General features: G+C 50.0%; 1 protein-coding gene across 1 annotated transcript in view; it reads right to left on the reverse strand.

The window, feature by feature from the left end:
• The window catches only part of Duox1 (dual oxidase 1), a 31,687-nt gene that overhangs the window by 2,507 nt on the left and 10,517 nt on the right, over positions 1-18,663 (reverse strand). The window contains exons 13-30 of the mRNA XM_051183534.1: positions 18,352-18,470; positions 17,552-17,689; positions 16,802-16,915; positions 15,901-16,100; positions 15,181-15,366; positions 12,413-12,638; positions 12,141-12,234; positions 11,717-11,892; positions 9,508-9,577; positions 9,019-9,144; positions 7,923-8,101; positions 7,557-7,787; positions 6,939-7,038; positions 6,725-6,774; positions 5,135-5,262; positions 1,228-1,381; positions 628-860; positions 236-394 (exon numbers count right to left, since the gene is read on the reverse strand). Of these exons, the coding sequence (XP_051039491.1) occupies positions 236-394; positions 628-860; positions 1,228-1,381; positions 5,135-5,262; positions 6,725-6,774; positions 6,939-7,038; positions 7,557-7,787; positions 7,923-8,101; positions 9,019-9,144; positions 9,508-9,577; positions 11,717-11,892; positions 12,141-12,234; positions 12,413-12,638; positions 15,181-15,366; positions 15,901-16,100; positions 16,802-16,915; positions 17,552-17,689; positions 18,352-18,470 (2,683 nt within the window). The remainder of the gene's footprint in view (positions 1-235; positions 395-627; positions 861-1,227; positions 1,382-5,134; positions 5,263-6,724; positions 6,775-6,938; positions 7,039-7,556; positions 7,788-7,922; positions 8,102-9,018; positions 9,145-9,507; positions 9,578-11,716; positions 11,893-12,140; positions 12,235-12,412; positions 12,639-15,180; positions 15,367-15,900; positions 16,101-16,801; positions 16,916-17,551; positions 17,690-18,351; positions 18,471-18,663) is intronic.

An 18,663-nucleotide genomic window follows, 5' to 3' on the forward strand; every position in this document is an offset into this window, starting at 1 on the left:
CCCACAAGCACCTCCTGTGTGGGGCACCCCATGGCTGAGTGAAGAAGCTCTTAGAAACTGGGTGGGTCCTACAGACATCAGTATACCAATTCTGCCTGTCGGGACAACCTGGCACCTTTCCAGCACATCACCCCTCTCCTGGTTTCCAGCCAACTTGTCCTTGCCCAGATGGTAGAGACACAAACACAGGCAGGAGATACAGGCAGTGCCGGGGGAACCGTGGGTTGGCACTCACCTTCTTACAGAACACTTGGCAGCTGACTGATGACTTGAAAACCAGGTCTTTGAGGATGGAGGCAAAGGGGGTGACCCCAATTCCAGCTCCCACCAGCACCGACACCTCAAACTTATGCCACTCCTGGTGTCCCTCTCCAAATGGTCCGTCGAGGTACAGCTGTAGGGAGGCAGTCGTTTTTAAAATTCAGCTTAGCCATCATTCTGAAGCCAGAAATGGTGCCAGGAAAAGGGAGTTTAGGTGACATCAGGCAGAATACAGGGTGGGGTTGGGCTTGTGATGTTCTCTGGGACAACCAGTCTCTAGATTCAGTGAGGGGCAGCGCAGGAGGGAGCCTGGCGATGCTAGGGAGATAGAGAAGTGTGGAGATATCTGGCTTGAAGTCTCGGCACCTTTGGGTATCTGGCACAGGTGTCACCAGTCGGAGGTGAGTAGATCTCCCTGAGGCGGGTGGTCCAGGGTCCAGCTGCCCGGATGTGCAGGCTGAGTGTGTCCTCGTGGGGTGCTGAGGTCAGTGTGAAGGGGTGGTACTCGGTGGTTCCCAGAGCCAGGCACGCGATCCTCACCCACTGCCCTGACTTATACTCAAAGCCCTGGGGCCTCTGGAACCGCAGGTGGGTCACTCCTGGGAAGGGATGATGTCAGAGACTGTGGCCTTGAACCAGCAACAGTATGGCCCCCAGGAAGGTCCTCCAACTATAGCCTCAGCTTTGATGACAAGGCAGACATTCCCATGCTAGAAGCCTGCCTTGAGGAGGAGCTGGGGGTGAACAGGGCAAGGGAAGTCTGGCCTGGGCTCCTCCACTCTCTGTCTTAGGAAGGGCCCAGTCCTCTAGCAAAGAACATTTCTCATCAGATTACTCTTCCCAATGACCCCAGGTCCCTTCCACCTCCACTGGGCCTGCCAGTAGACTGTATCTGTCTAGGCACTGCTTGTGCAGTCAGTTGCCTTAGTAACCAATCTGGTTCCCTCACAGTCTCCAGGTTTGTACCTGAAGGCAGCAGCTCAGCCTTCACCACGCTGATCTCCACCTTCTTCCGGCTCAGGCTCACCAGCTTGTCCCCCACATAGATAATTGCTGGGACCAGGAAGAAGATGTGGAATCGGGGCATCTGGATCAGAGCAAAGCTGCCATGGATGATGAGCTGCACAGAGTGGAGAATACAGCTCAGATGAAGTGGTACCCACAACAAACCGTGGAACCCATGGTGTGTCCATTCCCCACCCCACATGAATCAATTCCTTCACTATTCTAAGACAATCACTCCCACCTCCATCCCCTAGAGCACTCCAAAGGAATACTACCATTCCACACATAGCCAAGTTGACTCCCACCTGGATTCTGTAAGATAATCCAGTGGGGTGTATGTGAGAGAGACAGAGATAGACAGAGAGAATATCTCAGATGTAGCCCAGGCTGGCCTTGGGTTGATGTCAATCTTCCTGCCTCAGACTTCTAAGTGCAGGATTTACAAGCCTGCAACAACACATTTGGCCATTGTCCTCTCCCTAAAAAGCTTTAGTGAATTTCTCATTGTATCTTCAGGCCTTGCATCCTCTAGAATCCTATTAGCTGGTTCTTCCTCCCTGGTCCTCAAACACAGTCCTTTTGGGTTCAGAATCTTTGAGAAGCCTGGGCTATCCTACCCCTAATTCTTCCCATGGCTTCTCCATCCCCTTTTCCAAGGGTCTTGGCAGAAATGACACCTCCTCTGCCTAATGTCTGTCACATCATAACATAATCTCTTTCTTAACTTAGTCTTCAGTCATCCATAACCAGCTTTGGTTGAGTTACATGGATGTTATTTTCCTGAATTGTCTAAGGAGGCGGGCACTGTGCTAGCATTGTCTTGGATCTTTGTAACGCCTGCTGGATACACATTTGGGACTCAGTAATTGTTGGAGAAGGGGATCCCCTGCTTATTCTACCTTTTGGTGGCTAAGAACATCTAACTAATCTATCTTTTCTGGGAAACAACCTGGCAGGTCTTCCTTTTCTTTTGTTCTCTATGGATTAAACCCAGAGAATCTGTGTGCTAGATAAGTTTTCTACCACAGAGCTACATCCCAGCTTTTCCTTGCTTTTTATTTTGAAGTAGTCTTAATGATTTGAGTAGACTAGCCTTAAACTCACTCTCCAGACCAGGCAGGCTCTGAACTTGCAGTCCTCCTACTTCTGTCTCCCAAGTAGCTGGGACTACAGGCTCATGATACTGGGCCCCATGGCAAGGTCTTCTTTAAGACAAACCAGCTCCCTTTCTGCAGCATGAGATACTAATGACCCCTCCTCACTTCCCTGTTTTACTGCTACCTCAGCAACAATGTTCTGCTAGTTCTGCCTCAGCCTCCCTGGCCACTCATTTTCCAGCTCCTGCGCTGGCCCCTTTCCATTTGCCACCCCAACCATGGGTGTGGTCCAAGCCTAGTTTCCTCACCCGCTGCACTTTTCTTTCTGTGTTCCACCATATAGCACGGCCTCTCTGATCATCAGCCACCCCCACATGTCAGCAGCATGTCCTGCCACTACCCAGGCCTGTCTCCTCTGTCCCCGGAATATGCTGTCACCGTTCTCACCATTACTGTTCCTGTGCCCGTCTACCTAGGTCCTTCTACCTGGATTGCTCTTCAGTTTCCACTCAGCCTTGTCATTGTTTAGCTTATCTCTTCTAAAGCTACGGCTGAAGTCCCATTTTCTCTCAACGTTGCCCCTAGCCAGTTCAGTGTAAGTGAAACTGTCCTCCACCACTCCCTGTGGCTCACTGCTCAGCATTCCTTCTGTTTGGTGTCCATGTATCATTGGTCCCTGCAGCAAATCCTAAATTCTTATGGGCAGGGGTTCAAGTTGCCACCTCTGTTGGACTTCCCACAGAGTTAGGGCAGAAGAGGCCCTTTGTTGCTATCTATTTCATTGAATTCAGGTCTCTTGTTCAGGAATTCCTTCTCCAGTCAAGGGTTCCACAGGTGGTTGAGAAAGAAGTTTAGTCTAGGCTGAGTTGTCAGCCTAGACATTCTTTCTCAGAGTTTGCTCCCTCCACCCTCCTGTGATAAGAGGAAAGAAGTTGCTTTGACCCTGCTCTATATTGGAGTCCTTTACTTATTTATCACTTTACTTTCTGCTCAGAGCTAAGGGCCTCCCTCTACCCCCTGTGATAAGTGAGAAGAAGAAGTTGCTTTGGCCCTGATCTCCCCATCCAGGTGAAATGCTCTCAATCTGCTGGGCTAGGGCTGCCCAGCAAGCCAGCGATGTCTACAATGCAGCAATGAATCAGAAAGCAGTCTTGGACTTAGGGAATCAAGCTCACCACTCTACTGAATCTCCCTACTTGTTTTATCACCATGAATAAGAAAGAACGTTTTTCTCAGCAAAAGCAGTAGGCAGTAGGCTAGGGCTCCACCTATTATTGGGTAGGGAGGAGGGGAGGAGGAAATTAGTTAACTAGAGCTCCCAAAGGAGGGAGAGATTCTTTGGAAACTAACATCAGCAGTTCTAGGAAATATCCTACGCCAAGGCAGATAGTTATTTCAAAATCAGGATGTGCTGAGCCACAGGCAGGATGTCCTCTCCACTGTCAGTGAGGACAGCTGCATCTGGGAGGAGGGAGGTGGGATAACGGGATCCAGCCACACCCAGACAGTGGTACATTCTTCACCTCAGAACAAAGGAGATCCCTGTATACTGTTCTGCTAGGAGATAAAAGTGCTAGTGCTGGGGACTTTGGGCTCTTTGAATGCTAGCAGCCAAGCCATCAATCAATCGGTGGGAAAGTTAGGGCCTGAGACTTGCTTTAACTTCTCAGTCACCTTAGGGTACTCTTTGGGGAATACTGTGGACCTGAGGAAGATGGCCAGCACAGGGACCCAGGTCAGAGTCAGCTCAGGAACTCAGCTGATGACAACACAGTAGAGGGTGAAGGGAACAGGAAAAGAGAGGGGATGTGAAGGCCAGAAATCATGGGGCCCAGGTTGAGAAGGAAACACGATAGGTGTGTAAGAATGGCAACGTTAGAATCAAGCTTCTGCCAGGGTCTGCTCTCGGATACTGACAGACATTGTCTGAGTCCCGAGTTAGCTGACTAGCCAAAGCCATGACAACTTGTGGGGAAGTGAGCCTACATCAGAGGGTGCCACATTCTGTTCTCCACGCCCTTCTCCCGCTTCCTTCTGGCTGCAGGCCCTTGCTGTTAACCTCCCCCATTCTCAAAAGGTGCCACCTAACCTCTGACAATCTTCAGAGACCCAGCCATTCTGTCTGTCTCTGGTGTTGTGGCCTGAACTCTCCTTGGAGCCCAGACCATACTATTACACCTCTGTCTGTCCATGTGTTAATAACATTTCTGATAAACTCCCTTTCTCCATGAATCTACGCCAGTGTCCTTCAGCCCCACCCAAAACCTAACAAGGTGGACTTAAAGTCCCATCTTATCAGCAGTCAGGCTGGTGTTTTGAGCATTCTTATTAACTGTATAGGTGTTGTTTGTTTGGGTGATATGGCTAATCCATTCTCGGATGAGATCGGGACAAAAACAGAACCCATTTAAGTTTCTCTAAAAGAGTAATTCCTCCCTAAGGTTCAAGCAGTCCACCCAGGAACCAAAGACCAGCCACACAAAGGTAGAGAAGGACTGGAAAATGGTGTGGGGGAGTCTGAGGAATGTGATTGCGCCTGGATGGGCTGCTACAAAAGAAACCCATGGCAGGGAGGGACCTTCTGAGAGGTGCATAATGAGGCCAGCCTACTGCAGAGCCACACACTGTAATTTCCATCTTTGTAGAGGGATGTGGGGAAGTGAATGCTTGAAATAACTAAGGGGATGGAAAAGCAATGTCCCAGCCCTCAGTGCCTCCCTAGGAATGTCTTGCCTGTACCCACTGGCCCGGCTCACAGCCAAAACCCTCACCAGGATGTAGACAAAAATGTAGAGGTGGTGGGTCAGCCAGAATCCTCGGAAACTGCGGCGGCGAAAGTGGTGGGAGGCGAACACGTACATGATGGCCAGGGCCAGGAGCAGCAGGACCCCGGTGAGGCCTGTGAAGAGGAACGGGCAGTAGACTGAAGGGCAGTGCTCTGTGGAGGGTGTTCTGAGGTGGAAGGGTGACAAAGTGCTCTTGAACTTAAGGAGCCTCTCTCTTCTCCTCGCTGCACACCCCAGGTCATAGGTACCTTTCATTCCAACAGACCCTGCCCATCCATCTTCCATAGCTGTGTCCTTTCCACTTATGTCACCATATTTTCTTTTAATGTCTGTCCTTTTTCGGGCCCCCAGGTCCTGAAGAGCAACACTAGGCCGTCTCATCACTGACCCTGCTGACTGAGGCAGGGCCTGGCATATTGCAGGCTTTGTATAAATGTGTGTACAGAATGAGCGCACAGAAATCTATAGGTGAGACACTGGAAATATCAGGCGCTGTCACCATGGGATCAAAAACTACACCACACTACTTGGTTAACACAGGGCATGACATGAACTCCGAACCAGTTCGTGCATGGGGCCGTACTAAACCAGCAAGTTGACAGTCCCGCATCCAGCCTGGAGTTGATAGAAAGACCCATCTTTCACGGAGGATCCCATGCCAGCGCTACAGAAAGGGTCATGCTGAAGCCAGGATGGGGTGTGGAAACACAGACTATCTACCCTCTTGTGATCAAGGAGGAGGAAGACAGTAATTAGGAAGATTAGAGTCCTGATGTATGGAAAAGCAAAGGTTAAAAAGGGATTGAACCACAGCCTGTGAAGTTGTGAACAGAGAGAGGAGCATAAATTCAGCCTTATCCACCAAATCCCCGAGTGCAGAAGTAGGCAAGCACCCTCTGAAGTTCAAAGCGGTAGGATTAAAAAAAAAAAAAAAACTGCTGTATTCCACTGAAAGGACTGAGAATGAAAAACACATTACCCCAAGGAAGGAATGGACTGAAAATATAGATAGGTTTAGGACAAGCCTTAATAGATTCACAGCTATTAGCTCTGAAATGGGCGATTGTAGTAAACTAGGAATGGTCCCAACCTTTGTCAAGACATATTATGGTGTGGGTAGAGGCTTCTGTCTGGCTTGATTGAAAGAGAGAAAGAAAGAAAGAAAGAAAGAAAGAAAGAAAGAAAGAAAGAAAGAAAGAAAGGAAGGAAGGAAGGAAGGAAGGAAGGAAGGAAGAAAGGAAGAAAGAACAAAAGCCTGGTCCTTATGTAGCTAGGGCACAGCATTCCTCCAAGCAATGGTCATGGTAGGTGTAAATATTGTGAAGAGAAGCCTATTCCCAACCCTCAGTGAACCAGTCCAGACTAGGGACCAGTAAGCCCCTCCTGGAGGGGAACTAGCCCAAAGTTGGGGGAAGCTGTAATGTAGTCATCTAAGTCTCTTACTGCCCAGAAGTGTCTTCTCGGCCAGAGGGCAGAGTCCGAGTTGAATGAGTTTGGCTGCTCAGTGATAGACAGAACCCAGAGCCTGGGGTTTGGAGTCAAGCCTAGACATTCAGAGAAGGGAAGAGTTCTCACCTGGGACAGTCTGGAAGAACCACCAGTAATACTTCTGAGGGAACTCTGACCTGAGTGGAAGGCACAGCAGAGTCCTGAGGTGAGTTCTCTAGGCCCTCTCCTAGAGTCCCCAGAGGAGCCGCACAACCACCCACCCCAGAAAGTGACACTGTTATCTGGGTCAAGACTTTTATCTTCTACCTCCAAGAAATACACTCCTGACACACACACCTACCCGTTGTCATGGAAGAGGCCAGGGAAGAGGCAAGAGAGGACACTGAGTGGACTGATGGAGAACAGGTACACGTTCACTACATGGCCAGCACTATGTAAGACTAAGAAAGACAGACAGGGTGATGAGCCCAGGGACAGCTAGCTGAGTCAGGACACTCAACCCATCCAAGGGCCAAACAGACATGGAGGACTGAAACAGCACCCTTGGGATCAGGGCTGCTGACTTGTAATCAACCTCCTGGTCCCCTCCATTCCACCCACAAACACAACCACATGGGTCTGAAATTATGCTATTAGAAGCCCATTCCTTTGGTTTAGTTCACGTTTCTGTTTTAAAGCATAAGAACCAGGGAAGCAATAATTTGTTCCCTTGTGCTGGAGTCTCAGTAGATTGTCATTTACAAGTTAAGGGATGTCCTTGAGAATATATGAAAAGCCTTTCAGGCAGGGTGGGCTCTTGGGTTTTATCCCACAGCCAAGCTAACTCCATCCTTATGGAGAAGGTCACCCGGGATCCACATTAAAGTTAAATGCAAGTGGAAATAGGGAGGAGCATCAGAGGAGGAGAAGCCAGCAAGGGCAGGAGGCACCGACAGAACCCGAGAGCAGCAGCCCCTGCCTGTGAGGACGATGGCCGTGGAGGCGATGAGGCGATGGAAGTCCACAGCCGCATCAAAGGGAATGTAGCGGTTGAGGAAGGTCTCCCGCAAGAAGGTGATGAGGTTGCGACACATGGTGAGCAGGATGTAAGAAAACATGAAGGAGATGCTGGCTGCTGTGCCCCGGGACAGGATGATGCCCACGCGGGTGGTATCCGTGATGCCACTGTGGTGTGCTGCAAAAGCGTAGTCTGTGGAGGGAAAACCGTGCAGTTGTAGGCGATGCTATTGTCACTTACTGCAGCAACCCATCACCACGGGATGTGTGTCATTCACAATAGGCCCTAGTCCCAGGCCCCAGACTTGCGGTTTTTGAAGTCACTCACAGTAGGCCCTCTCCAGGAAGAGCGCCCCAGTGATGGCATAGAACACTGCCACACAGCCAATGTGGCGCCGGTAGTTCTCAACGAAGCGCTTGAACTGCTGCAACGTCTGGTGGCGGCGGCTATGTTGAAACTTCTCTCGGTGTGCCTCAGTGAACAGCAAGGGCTGGAACGAAGTTACCCTGGGAGACAAGAAGCTTTAGCCTTTGGCCTGTGGGACTCTATACCGATGGAACCCTGCTTACCCCAAGGGGGTATCTCTGAGGAGCAGCCTGGGGAAGGACAGTCTCATGAAGCAGGGTTCAGATCTGAAGGCTGTGCCTACTGTCTAGGTGAAGGCAGACTTCTAAGTGGTTATTTCAACTCTGGGGATACACGACTCCATCTACACCAGGGTCCATTCACAGACAGTCCCTTCTCCTCCTTCTCTAGTTCCTACCAGGTACCCACAGTGAGTCTTTAGAAGGCTCAAGGGGCAGGTCATAGCTAGCTTTAGTTGTTCACCTCACACATCTGGGAAGCAGGAACCTTAATTGAGGAATTACCCCCATCAGACTGGCATGTCTGGGGCATTTTTTGTTAACTGATGTAGGCAGGCCCAGTTCACTGTGGGCAGTGTCATCCCTAGGCAGGTGTGCCTAGGCTGTCTGTATACTAAAGCTAGCCAAACAAACTAGAAGAAGCAAGCCAGAAACCAGTGTTTCTGTGGTTTCTGCTTCAAGCTCCTGCCTTGAGTTCCTGCCGAGGCCTCTTTGTATGATAGATTGTAACCTGTAAGCTAAATAAGCCCTTTTCTCCCCAAGTTGCTTTTGGTCATGGTTTTATCTCAGCTGCAAAAATCTAACTAGGCAGAGCCTCTGTGAAGGGCCTCCCTGACTTCCCAGACAGAGGTGAGAAAGCACCCTGCAGTCCTGAAGCTCTTGCCCTTCCTACAACTCTAACATTCATCAGTAGGGAACTGTAGTGACAGGCTCACCAGAATCATTGCATCAAAGCATTCTGGGGCAGAGATATTAATCTGCCCATAAAGCAGAGGACCCAGCACCATGCAATGGATTGTTGAAGGGATGCATAGCCTTTAGGGGCAAAGCAGGCATACTTCTTGCCAAACCTCCGTCGAATCTCTTGAGGAGGGTCTATGTCCCTGGGACACTGTAGTCTCTGTGGTGATGCCTCAGTCCTGGTGGCATTGCGGGCACAGTGGGCACTCATTCTGGGTGAAGGGCTAGGGACGAAAAGCAAAAAATATCTACTATCCAATCTCCTGCTGCCCTGCTCTGCCTCCAAAACAACTTTGCCCAGGAAAGATCAAAATCCTCCACACAGGACAGCAGGAGTCCCACAGATAGGTAGGTAGAGTGAGTCCCAGTGGAGGTCTCCATATAAAACCATGTCTGCTGCAAGGATATTTGGCCCCAGTGGTGAGCTTTGCCGAAATTCAGCAGGCTTTCTCCTCATCCTGATGCAGGATGAATCCACTTGAAAGAACTGGGCCCTTTTTCTCCTTGCATGGGATGGGAGGTCACCCAACCTCAACCATTCTAGGGACAAAATGACAACTACCTAATATGCCCAGACAGAAGCTTACCAGATCTTCTCCTGGCTGATGTAGGAGGCTCGGCGGCAGAGGTTCTTGATGACTTCAGGCACTTCCACCCCTATGATGCAGAGTTTGGTGAGGGAACAGCTCGGAGCTCAGAGTCTAGGAGAGCGTGGCTCCTGTGTTCAAACCTGTAGAAAGTCTCCATCCAGAGGCGATCCTGCCTCTGGGGACCCCAGTCTCAGCTCTTGGCTCCAGTGAGAACTGGGCTCACCTATTTAACAGTCAGTGGTAGCTAGAAGTCTTTCTGTGTTTGGAAATGTTCATAATAAAATATTGGAAACTTCATCTCATTGTTCCTGTCCAAGATCTTTTTTTTTTTTTTTTTTTTTTTTTTTTTTTGGAGTGGGGGGCAGGGGAAGGGTTGAGACAAAGTTTCTCTGTGTGACAGCCCTGGCTGTCCTGGAGGGCTCTTTGTAGACCAGACTGGTCTTGAACTCACAGAGATTCCCCTGCCTCTGCCTCCTGTGTACCGAAGTTAAAAGCATGAACTGCCTGGCAAATCCAAGTTCTTACAGGAGCCCCGGAGCCTCCAGGGTACTGTTACACTCTGAACCAACCCCAAAGATGTCTTAGCTTGTGATAAGCTGAACTACATGAAATTCAAGTGTTTAACTTATTTTAGATTTATGTTAATGAGTATTTGTATCCATGAATTTATGTTTATCACATGGATGCCTGATGCCTGAGATGGCCAGAAGAGGACATCTAATCTTCTGGAACTTGGTTACAAATGGTTGTGAGCAGCCATGTGGGTGCTGGGAACTGAACCCAGTCCTCTACGAGAGCATTAGGTGCTCTTAACCACTAAACCATCTTCCCTCAAATTCAATTGTTTAACACCAAATAGAGACATCTATACTCTCCAGATGTTCAGCAAACAGCACATGTGGAGCAATAGTAATCAAGACTCGGTCTTGGTGAAGGGAAGGGCTGCTTGTAAAATTCTTGTGCCCTTTTTTGTCTTGTCAAGTCTTTTCAAATAAGATCAGAAGGGAACAACAGAGGAGTGATGACTGAAAGTGAAACAAGGCACTATACACTATTGGTCTTCTGCTTACTCCTCGGTTCCTGCCCAGTCACACCAGGCCTGAATGCCCCCAGGACTGTGCAGCTGGGCTCACTTCCAGGGTTTTCCCTGGCCTCTGCCCTCAGGCCCAAGTGCCCATTGCTTGGCTTCCTAGGAAAAGCAAAAAGCTACAGAATCAGCTTTCCTTGCCCAGCTCCCCCTGCCCTCAGGCCAGAGGAAGCCTTACACACAAGTTTATCTGCATCTTGCCCATCTTGCTTCTGTCTCTCAGCCATGCTGCCAGCACCCACTTTTCTCATAATCACAGGAAGGACTGGAGTTGGTCTCAACATGTCCCAAGGAGAATCTCAAGCTACAATGACATTGTGACATCTCAGAGCAGGCCACACACAGACACCCTGCTTGTTATCGGTCCCTTCCCTCACTCAGATCCTGGCCCCCCACGAGTTTGAGCCAGACACAGGTAGGGCAGGAAGTAGGGGGCAGGATGGTAGCATCTGGCCTTGCTGTACTCAGCAGACACTTTCTGAGTGCTTAGCCAGGAGATAGGGTGGGAGTTGAGGAAGAAAAACCCAAATATACCACCCTATGTCCAGAACCATACAACCTAGTCGCTGAGAATGTAGCCTGGTCCGAGTAGAGTTGTAACAGACACTGTTTCCTTCTTACTCTGGGCACTAAGCTTGGAGGTGCAGGGGTGGGGTGGCTTTGGCAAGGATCCAAGAGAAGCAGGGTTCCAGTCAACACCTCCTACCGCAAACTGGGTGCAGTAGCATACATTTTTGTTATTTCAGCACTTAGGAGGTAGAAGCAGGAGGACTATCACAAGTCCAAGGCCAACCCGGTGTACACAGCAAGTTCCAGGCCACACAGCCATGCATGTAGCAAGACTGTCTCCCGCCCCACCCTCACCCCACCCACTGCAGTAGCCAGGCTACATTCATGGACCCAAGGCACTTTAGTCTTCTTGGTCCCTTTCCTCCATACAAATAAAAATAAATAAGCAATGTTGTTTGATAATTAATGGGTTTAAAAGAGAATATGATCCACACTGCTATATCACACATTCATTATTACATTGGCTTTTCATTATTTGTGTGGGCTCCTAAAAGTGTGTAAGAATTATGCCTGACATATAAGCCATCTTCACAGGCCAGGCAGCCCCACCTTTGACACAGAGCTGTGTAAACCGGAGGTCGTTGTCGTGGTCCCGCAGCATGAAGTGGAAGTCTTCCCAGGTCAACTCCTCCTTGTCCTGGAAGCCAGACTCCCGGAACATGGACTCCACCACCTCAGTCAGCTGGGCCTTGGACAGGCAGTTGTTGGAGATCTCGATGAAGGACCTAGGGTTGGGAGAGGGCACCAAGCCCAGACACAAAGGTTCACTGACCATCCCTCCAGGCCTTCAGGTCCCCCATAACAGGGTCCTAGGCAGCTGAATCCCAAGTTCCCCACTAGTTCCAGAAGGCTCTGGTTAGAGAGATAAGGAGGAGGCCTCCTACTTCTCCTTTGTAGCTACACTTTGATGGGTCCTCTTCCTCCTGGAAGTCCCTGTCCTGACTTACTCTCCTGGCTGTCGGAGAGGACCAACCTTAGCATCCTAATGAACTCATCCTTGGAAATGAGGCCATTCCCATCAAAGTCATACATTCGGAACATAAGGCGAGACTTCTCCTCGGGGGAGCCTGAAAGAAGGAGGAGTCTGTGAGGAGAGCCCTACCCAATCTCCAGAGCCCTTATTTGACTCCCACACATCTGCCATAGAAAGACCTAACCTCAGGGCTCTGCGTTTCCAATAGGTCAGCCACAAATTCAGTGTCAGGGCCCCGCCCCTGTCCGAACAATTGTTTTCTCCTTTCTCACCTTTCATGAAGACCACCAGGATGTCCAGAAACTCCCTGAAGGATAGGTAGCCATTGCCATCTTTGTCAGCCAGAGAAAACATGGACTCCACAAACATGTCCTGGGGCTTGAGGCCCAGGGAGTCTGCAAATTCAACCCTGCTCAGCTCACAGGTCAGGGCCTCACGCACTTTCATGGAAGAGTCCAGCGGCAAAGTCCCTGCATCTGCCTGATTGATGTCTAACACCTGCATTTAGGCAGACGTGGGGGAGGGGGAGAGAAGGCATCCCTCACTTGCAGGTTGGTGGGGCCACTTTTCTGAGGCACTTGTCCAGCACACCCTCTCATAAGCAGCCCAGGTCTTCGAGTTACATTTACGCAACTGAACCAAGTATGAGCATTTGACCCAACCTGGGTATTTGAAGTTAGAACCAAGAGGTCCCAGATATGCTGTGGCCTGAGCATGATGTGTTCAAGAGACACAGGGAGAAGATGACTCAGAGAAAAAGTAGATGTAATTGAAGATAGGCCTTGCTTGCCAACTACATTCTCTCCCAGATCTATCCAAGCCAAGCCAAAGTCCTCCCATTTTGGGGTTCCTGAGACTATGGGAATCCTTTGCCTGTCTTATATCTAAAGCGGTCGGGAGAGGTGAATTCTTATTACAGGCCATCTCCATCTTACCCCATCAAGAGAACACTGTGGGAAACAGGTAGGCCACAGGCCATAATACCTGTTTTTCCTGCCTGTCAACAGCTGCTCAGTCTAAGCCTGGCTGTGTTTTCACGAGGCAAACACTGTGGCTTCAAACAAGAAAGAGCCTGGGGCTGGAGGTAAGAGACCTGGGTTCATGTCCCAACCCTGCCGTCTGTGTGCCACATGACCTCAGGCACATCCCTTTCGTTGTCTGGGCTTCACTTCCTTACCTGCCCTACTTATCTCACAGTTATTATGAAAATCAACAAGAGAGGCTGTGTAGGGAATGGTTTGACAGTAGAAGGTACAGGGCAGCTATGGGGAGACCTAACAGTCACTAAGCTTCCAGAACAAGGTCTTCCCTTCATCCTGGTGAAATCTGAACTGAGTGCGGGTGCCCACATCCCACTTGTGCCCTAGCGAGGAGCCCCACCCCATCAGCTGAGGGCACCTAGCCCATTCTTCAGCACACTCCATATTCAATAGTTGGAGGGTTAAGTTCATGTACAAAGCCCATTAAATGATGGTCTCTTATGTGAATTCTCTCCCAGCTAGCCAGCTTACTCCTTCTCAGACATTAATTTTCTCCCTTCTACGGTGCTCCTCTGCTCAGTCTGACCCACGCCTTTCTCCTGGGACAAACATTTTCCTAACCTTGTGTCCTTGACAATCTTACCTCCATCATGCTTTTCTTCTCTAGCTGGATCACCTTTATAATCTTCACCCCTCACCAGTCTTTTGGGTGATTATCATCACCATCCCAATAGAACGATTAACTTCTTGGGACACATGCTGTATTTATGTCTGCCCTGAGCCCCATGCTGGGGACAGAACCTAGAAAGGACTTTATCATTGAACAAAGTCCACAGACTCCCTTGGTTCTGACACAGGCTGGATTTGAACTCCCAGACCGACCTCCTTTTCTCTCTCTTCACAGTGCTGAGATTACAAGTGTGTGCCACCATGCTTGCTTCATTTAATCTCCTATCTCCACTCCAGCATTTTTAATTTCCTATCTCCACTCCAGTATTCTATCCAGGCTAGATTTAATTTTTCCCTTCTGTCTAATTTTTCCACATCTTTCTAGTAGTTCTCAGAAGCCCATACGATAGGTATTAATGTTCCATGGTGCACTCCCCAAAGAAGGGGTGCACTGTGGTTCTCAGGGTCCACACAGTACCAGCTTGCTCTGCTTCATTCCTGCACATTGTCTTCCTGGAGTCTTGCATCAGGAGACAGGACTGGGATAGGTAGGGACATCTCCACAGGAAGTGTGAAAAGAACTCAGAGAGTGCTTTTACAGAAGAGCACCAGCTCTTCATGTGGCCCCCAAGCAGAAGAAATCACAACATCTGTGCCTCTGTTTTGTGTGTCTCCTTTGGGTCTCAGTTTCCAGGGCTGGAGAGAAGGCTAGGGAGTTAACAGCAAATACTGCTTTCCAAGGTTCCCAAGTTTAGTTCCCAGCACCAACATTAGGTTTCTCAGGAGGTCCACAACCCTGAACTCAGTAGTTACTGCCATAAACCTGCAGTCACTTTGGTCTTCAGGAACAGCAGAACCTGCAGGCAGATCAGCCCGTGATGAGATTACTCCCTAAACAGAAGCTGGTACTCCATGATGGGACCTGAGGCTGCCTACCTAAGCCATGGAAACCAGGATGTTCCCCTAAGTGACATGGAGTAACCCACTCTCTGGAGCCAGTTTGCAGAGCTGAAATGTTCCAGCTCTGTCTTCTCAATATGACTATGTTGATTAGGTTCCTTCCCTGATAAGTCACCACTACTTTGGTTTGTAAGGCAAGTGGCTGAACTTAATTTGTTGGGACATACCCCTACCCCCCACTCCTCCAGATCTGGTCTCTGGCCCAGGACTACAGTAACATATAAGTCTGGTGACTTGACCTAAATCATGACAGACTTAGCTAAGAATTCATACCTTGAGTTTTGAATGATCATCCCCATGGCCTCATGCAGGTAAGGATGCCACCATATTTGGTACAGGTGTGTGTATGCACACAGATCCCATTCACACACACACACACACACACACACACACACACACACACTTCACCAGATCCGATCCCATGCACACACCTGGGAGAAAAGGTGCCTGAAAAAAGTCTCCAGGAGGTGACTCCGCTGTTCCCTTGTCACTGCTGCCCTCATCAGCTCCTGCTCCCGCAGCTCCCACTCCTGGAAACTCAGTTCACTCTCCTTCAGAGCCCCCCTGATGTTTTCTACCAGTGCCTGCCGCTCTTCCTCTGTGTTAAACAACAGCACCTACAAAGGTAGCAGGAACAGAGGTGAACGTGTCAGAGCCTCTTAGAGAAGGGGGCTGTGCATGGATTACACCAGGGGTCATTGGTGTGGCCTTGCAAAAGAGATGCTCAAGTGAGCATTCACTCCACACTGGAGAAAAAGCCGGAGGTAGGGAGGAGAGCAGAGGGTGGAGTGGACTGTGAGTGGAGTAGTCAGAACCCACAATCAGCCTCCTGTTTAACTCCCCTCCGAGTGCCTGAAAATCCCCTAGACTAAAATGAAGGAATAGGGAAGGGAACCCAGCCTCTTCCAGGAACTCATAACCAGGACGTAGAAGAACATCCTTCATAAAGAAGGAAGGTGTCAGTGGCTGCCAGAGTATGAGGAGACCGTGTCAGCCAGCATGGTCCAGAACAGGATAAACACGTTCAAGTTTATCTCCTCTGTCAGGCACTATATCAGGGGACTAGTGGCCAGAAACTCTGCCTCTTGGCTCAGTGTTCCCTCCCTTCCACTTAACTGCCTTATCTGTGGTAGGGGCCAGCTGGATCATACCAGGTCATACTCCTTGGGGATCTTGAGCAGTAGGGTGCGGCGTCCACGGTTGCTGGACAGGATGAGGCTGACCTGCTGTGGTGGCCGCAGCTGGATGGTACGGAGCACAGTGAGCCTGCCATCTACTACTCGGATCTGTCCTGGCTGCAAGTGTACAAGCACTGGCCTGCAGGGTTCCTTACGGCCTGGCCACTCCAAGGCTGGGAAGCACGAGATGGGGCTGGGTCAGTTGGGGAGTAGCACAGCACATCAGGAGAGAGGGGGCCAGTACAGGTCTCAGCAGCGATTTGGCCCTTTCCTAGGCCCTGAGTGTCATCCTCTCCCCAACAGTTCTGCTGTTCCTCTACCCATGTGGAGACTAAGGACCACTGCTTCCTGTGTGTTTACTGGATGTTCACCATACTGCTTTGAATTAGTTGTTATTGCATTTCTTCACAACCTAAGATGCAGGCACCATTAGGATCCCCATTTTATGGATAAGAAGAAACAGATTTAGAGATTTAAAGTAACATCTGCCTAAGGTCCAATAGCCAGGCCACAGTGGTGGAACCAAGATTCCAATCCTTGCTTGACTCCAGACCTTCATTAATTACTCCCGCTGCCTGCAATGCCAGTGTAAGATGCTGCAAAGCCATCCAGGACTTGTGAGTCATAGCCCTCTGCAATGAAGGCAGGATCTTATGACTCTTCTACTATTCTTTCACATTCCATTTATTTAGGATCACTGGGAGGAGCTCTGAAACTTGGAAAACTGCAGGTCTAATGCCTACCATGGCTTTCCTCCACCTGCCCAGGCTTTACCTCCAGCCCTAAAAAACTAGGACGCCTTTTGCACAGGCTTCTGGGATGGGGCCCTAAGTCATGTCCTTCCTATGACCTTCCCAGCTACCCCCAGGCCTACCTTCCACTCCTCCTACAAGCTTTTCAGACATGATGCTCTGTCGGTCCTGTCTCTGAAGCCTCTTGAAATTCCTCATCCGAAGCCGGGCAACAATCCAGGCGCTGAGCAGGCTGACTGATGTGAGCATGGGGTAGGATGTTCAGGGGGAGTGAGGGTGGAAGGAGCTGGGAGTCGCTCCCATCTCACCTCCACTCTTCCTGCTGTACAACTTTCAAACAGCAGGGCTTCATGGAAGGAGCTCCTTTGCATCCCATGGGGCGCTCTGGATAGTGTCTAAAATACCAGTCTTGTCACCAACGCTCCCATTACTCTGACCAGCCAGGGACTAAGCCAGGGACTAAGCCAGGGACTAAGAGGCACACCATAGCAGGCTGCTGGGCCACCCACACACAGCTTTGCCATGCTCCTGTTTCAGAAACTGTGCTGCCTCAGCTCTGCTTCTCAAGTGAAGATTTGTCTCTGACAGCCCCCTCAGCTGGCAGGCTCTTACAAACAAATGTGGACCAGGGCTCTTACAGACTCTTGACCATGCTAGGCCTGGAGGCATCTCAGGAGGGAGATCAGTGAGGCTAATCTCCCTGGAACTCCTTTATCTTTAGCTAGATATCTTTTCCTTCCCCTTGTGTTCTTCTCCCCAACCAGAGGGACAATTACTCTGTATTATTGGTTGTCACACATAAAACAACTCCAACCCACCCCCTAGATTACTCATTTCAACAGCCCCACCTTGCCTACCCATCACTCCCCTACCTAAGGGGAAGCAGCAAAGTGTCCCAATGGTGAGTCCGAAGCCAAATCCACTGCCCTTGAAATAGTCCCGAACGAAGAGGGGGACACAGGTTGGCAGGCCCTTGGTGCTGAGCTGACTTGGCTGTGGACAGGGGTCTCCTGGGGAGGCAGAGGAGGTCAGAATACTGGGTTCTGAGCCACAATCTGGCTCAAGCTCACTGAGGAGAGTGGTAACAGAAGAGGTTGGGGGTACTCTGGGAACTAGAGAGGAAGAGGATGTTTACCTGTCATTGTAGTAAGACCATGGTATTTGCCTATGTGGGCAGCAAGGAGGTCCCAGCATGAGCTTCAAAATCTCTAATCCCCCCTCCCTCCCTCCTTCTTTCTCTCCTTCTCTCTCTCCCCCTCCCTCCCTCTTCCCCCCTCTCTCTCTCTCCCACACACACACACACACACACACACACACATACACACACAGTGGGGGGAGGAGCCACTCTTCACCACTGCAATGGACTATAGTAACCTTGCCCTCATTTGGCCCTCCTAATGCCACTTACAATCCCCATCCTGTCCCATTTGAATGTAAGAGTCCTCCCCAGGTCTTTGAGAAAGTTGATCCTTCTCCCAATTTATAACCTCCTGGGCTTGTGCAGAAAGAAACAATGTTGGCAGCCCTGGCCCCAAAACCAAACTTCTCAAGCGCAGAACCCTAGCTCACACCACACTTGGCGTGTTCATCCAGCCACATCAAATTAAGCCTGCAGTTGAGGAAAGACAAGATGCTAGATCTGTGCCCCTCTGGCCATCTCTAGGTCACTTACCAACAAGCCAAAAGAAGACATTGGGCTGCAGGGCTCTGGGGTCCACATTGGTGACAGCCACTAGAATGTCCCGGAGGGAAGTGTTTCTGATCTCTGCAATTTCTTCCTTAGAGAACAATCTGGGCATAGGAGAGGTGGGGCACTGTCATGGTTAGGAGAGACTTAGGAACCAGGGTCAAAGAGTCCCTGGTCCACCGCTGTTTGTGAGATTCTGCCACCCTAGGACGCTGTCAGACAAATCCTCACTTGAGAGACTCAGAGGGGCTGGAATTGAGGCCTGTGAGGGCTGCATACAGCCAAGCAGAGGGCCTG

Source organism: Phodopus roborovskii, unplaced genomic scaffold (genome assembly GCF_943737965.1).
Source record: "Phodopus roborovskii unplaced genomic scaffold, PHOROB, whole genome shotgun sequence".
NCBI lineage: Eukaryota > Metazoa > Chordata > Mammalia > Rodentia > Cricetidae > Phodopus > Phodopus roborovskii.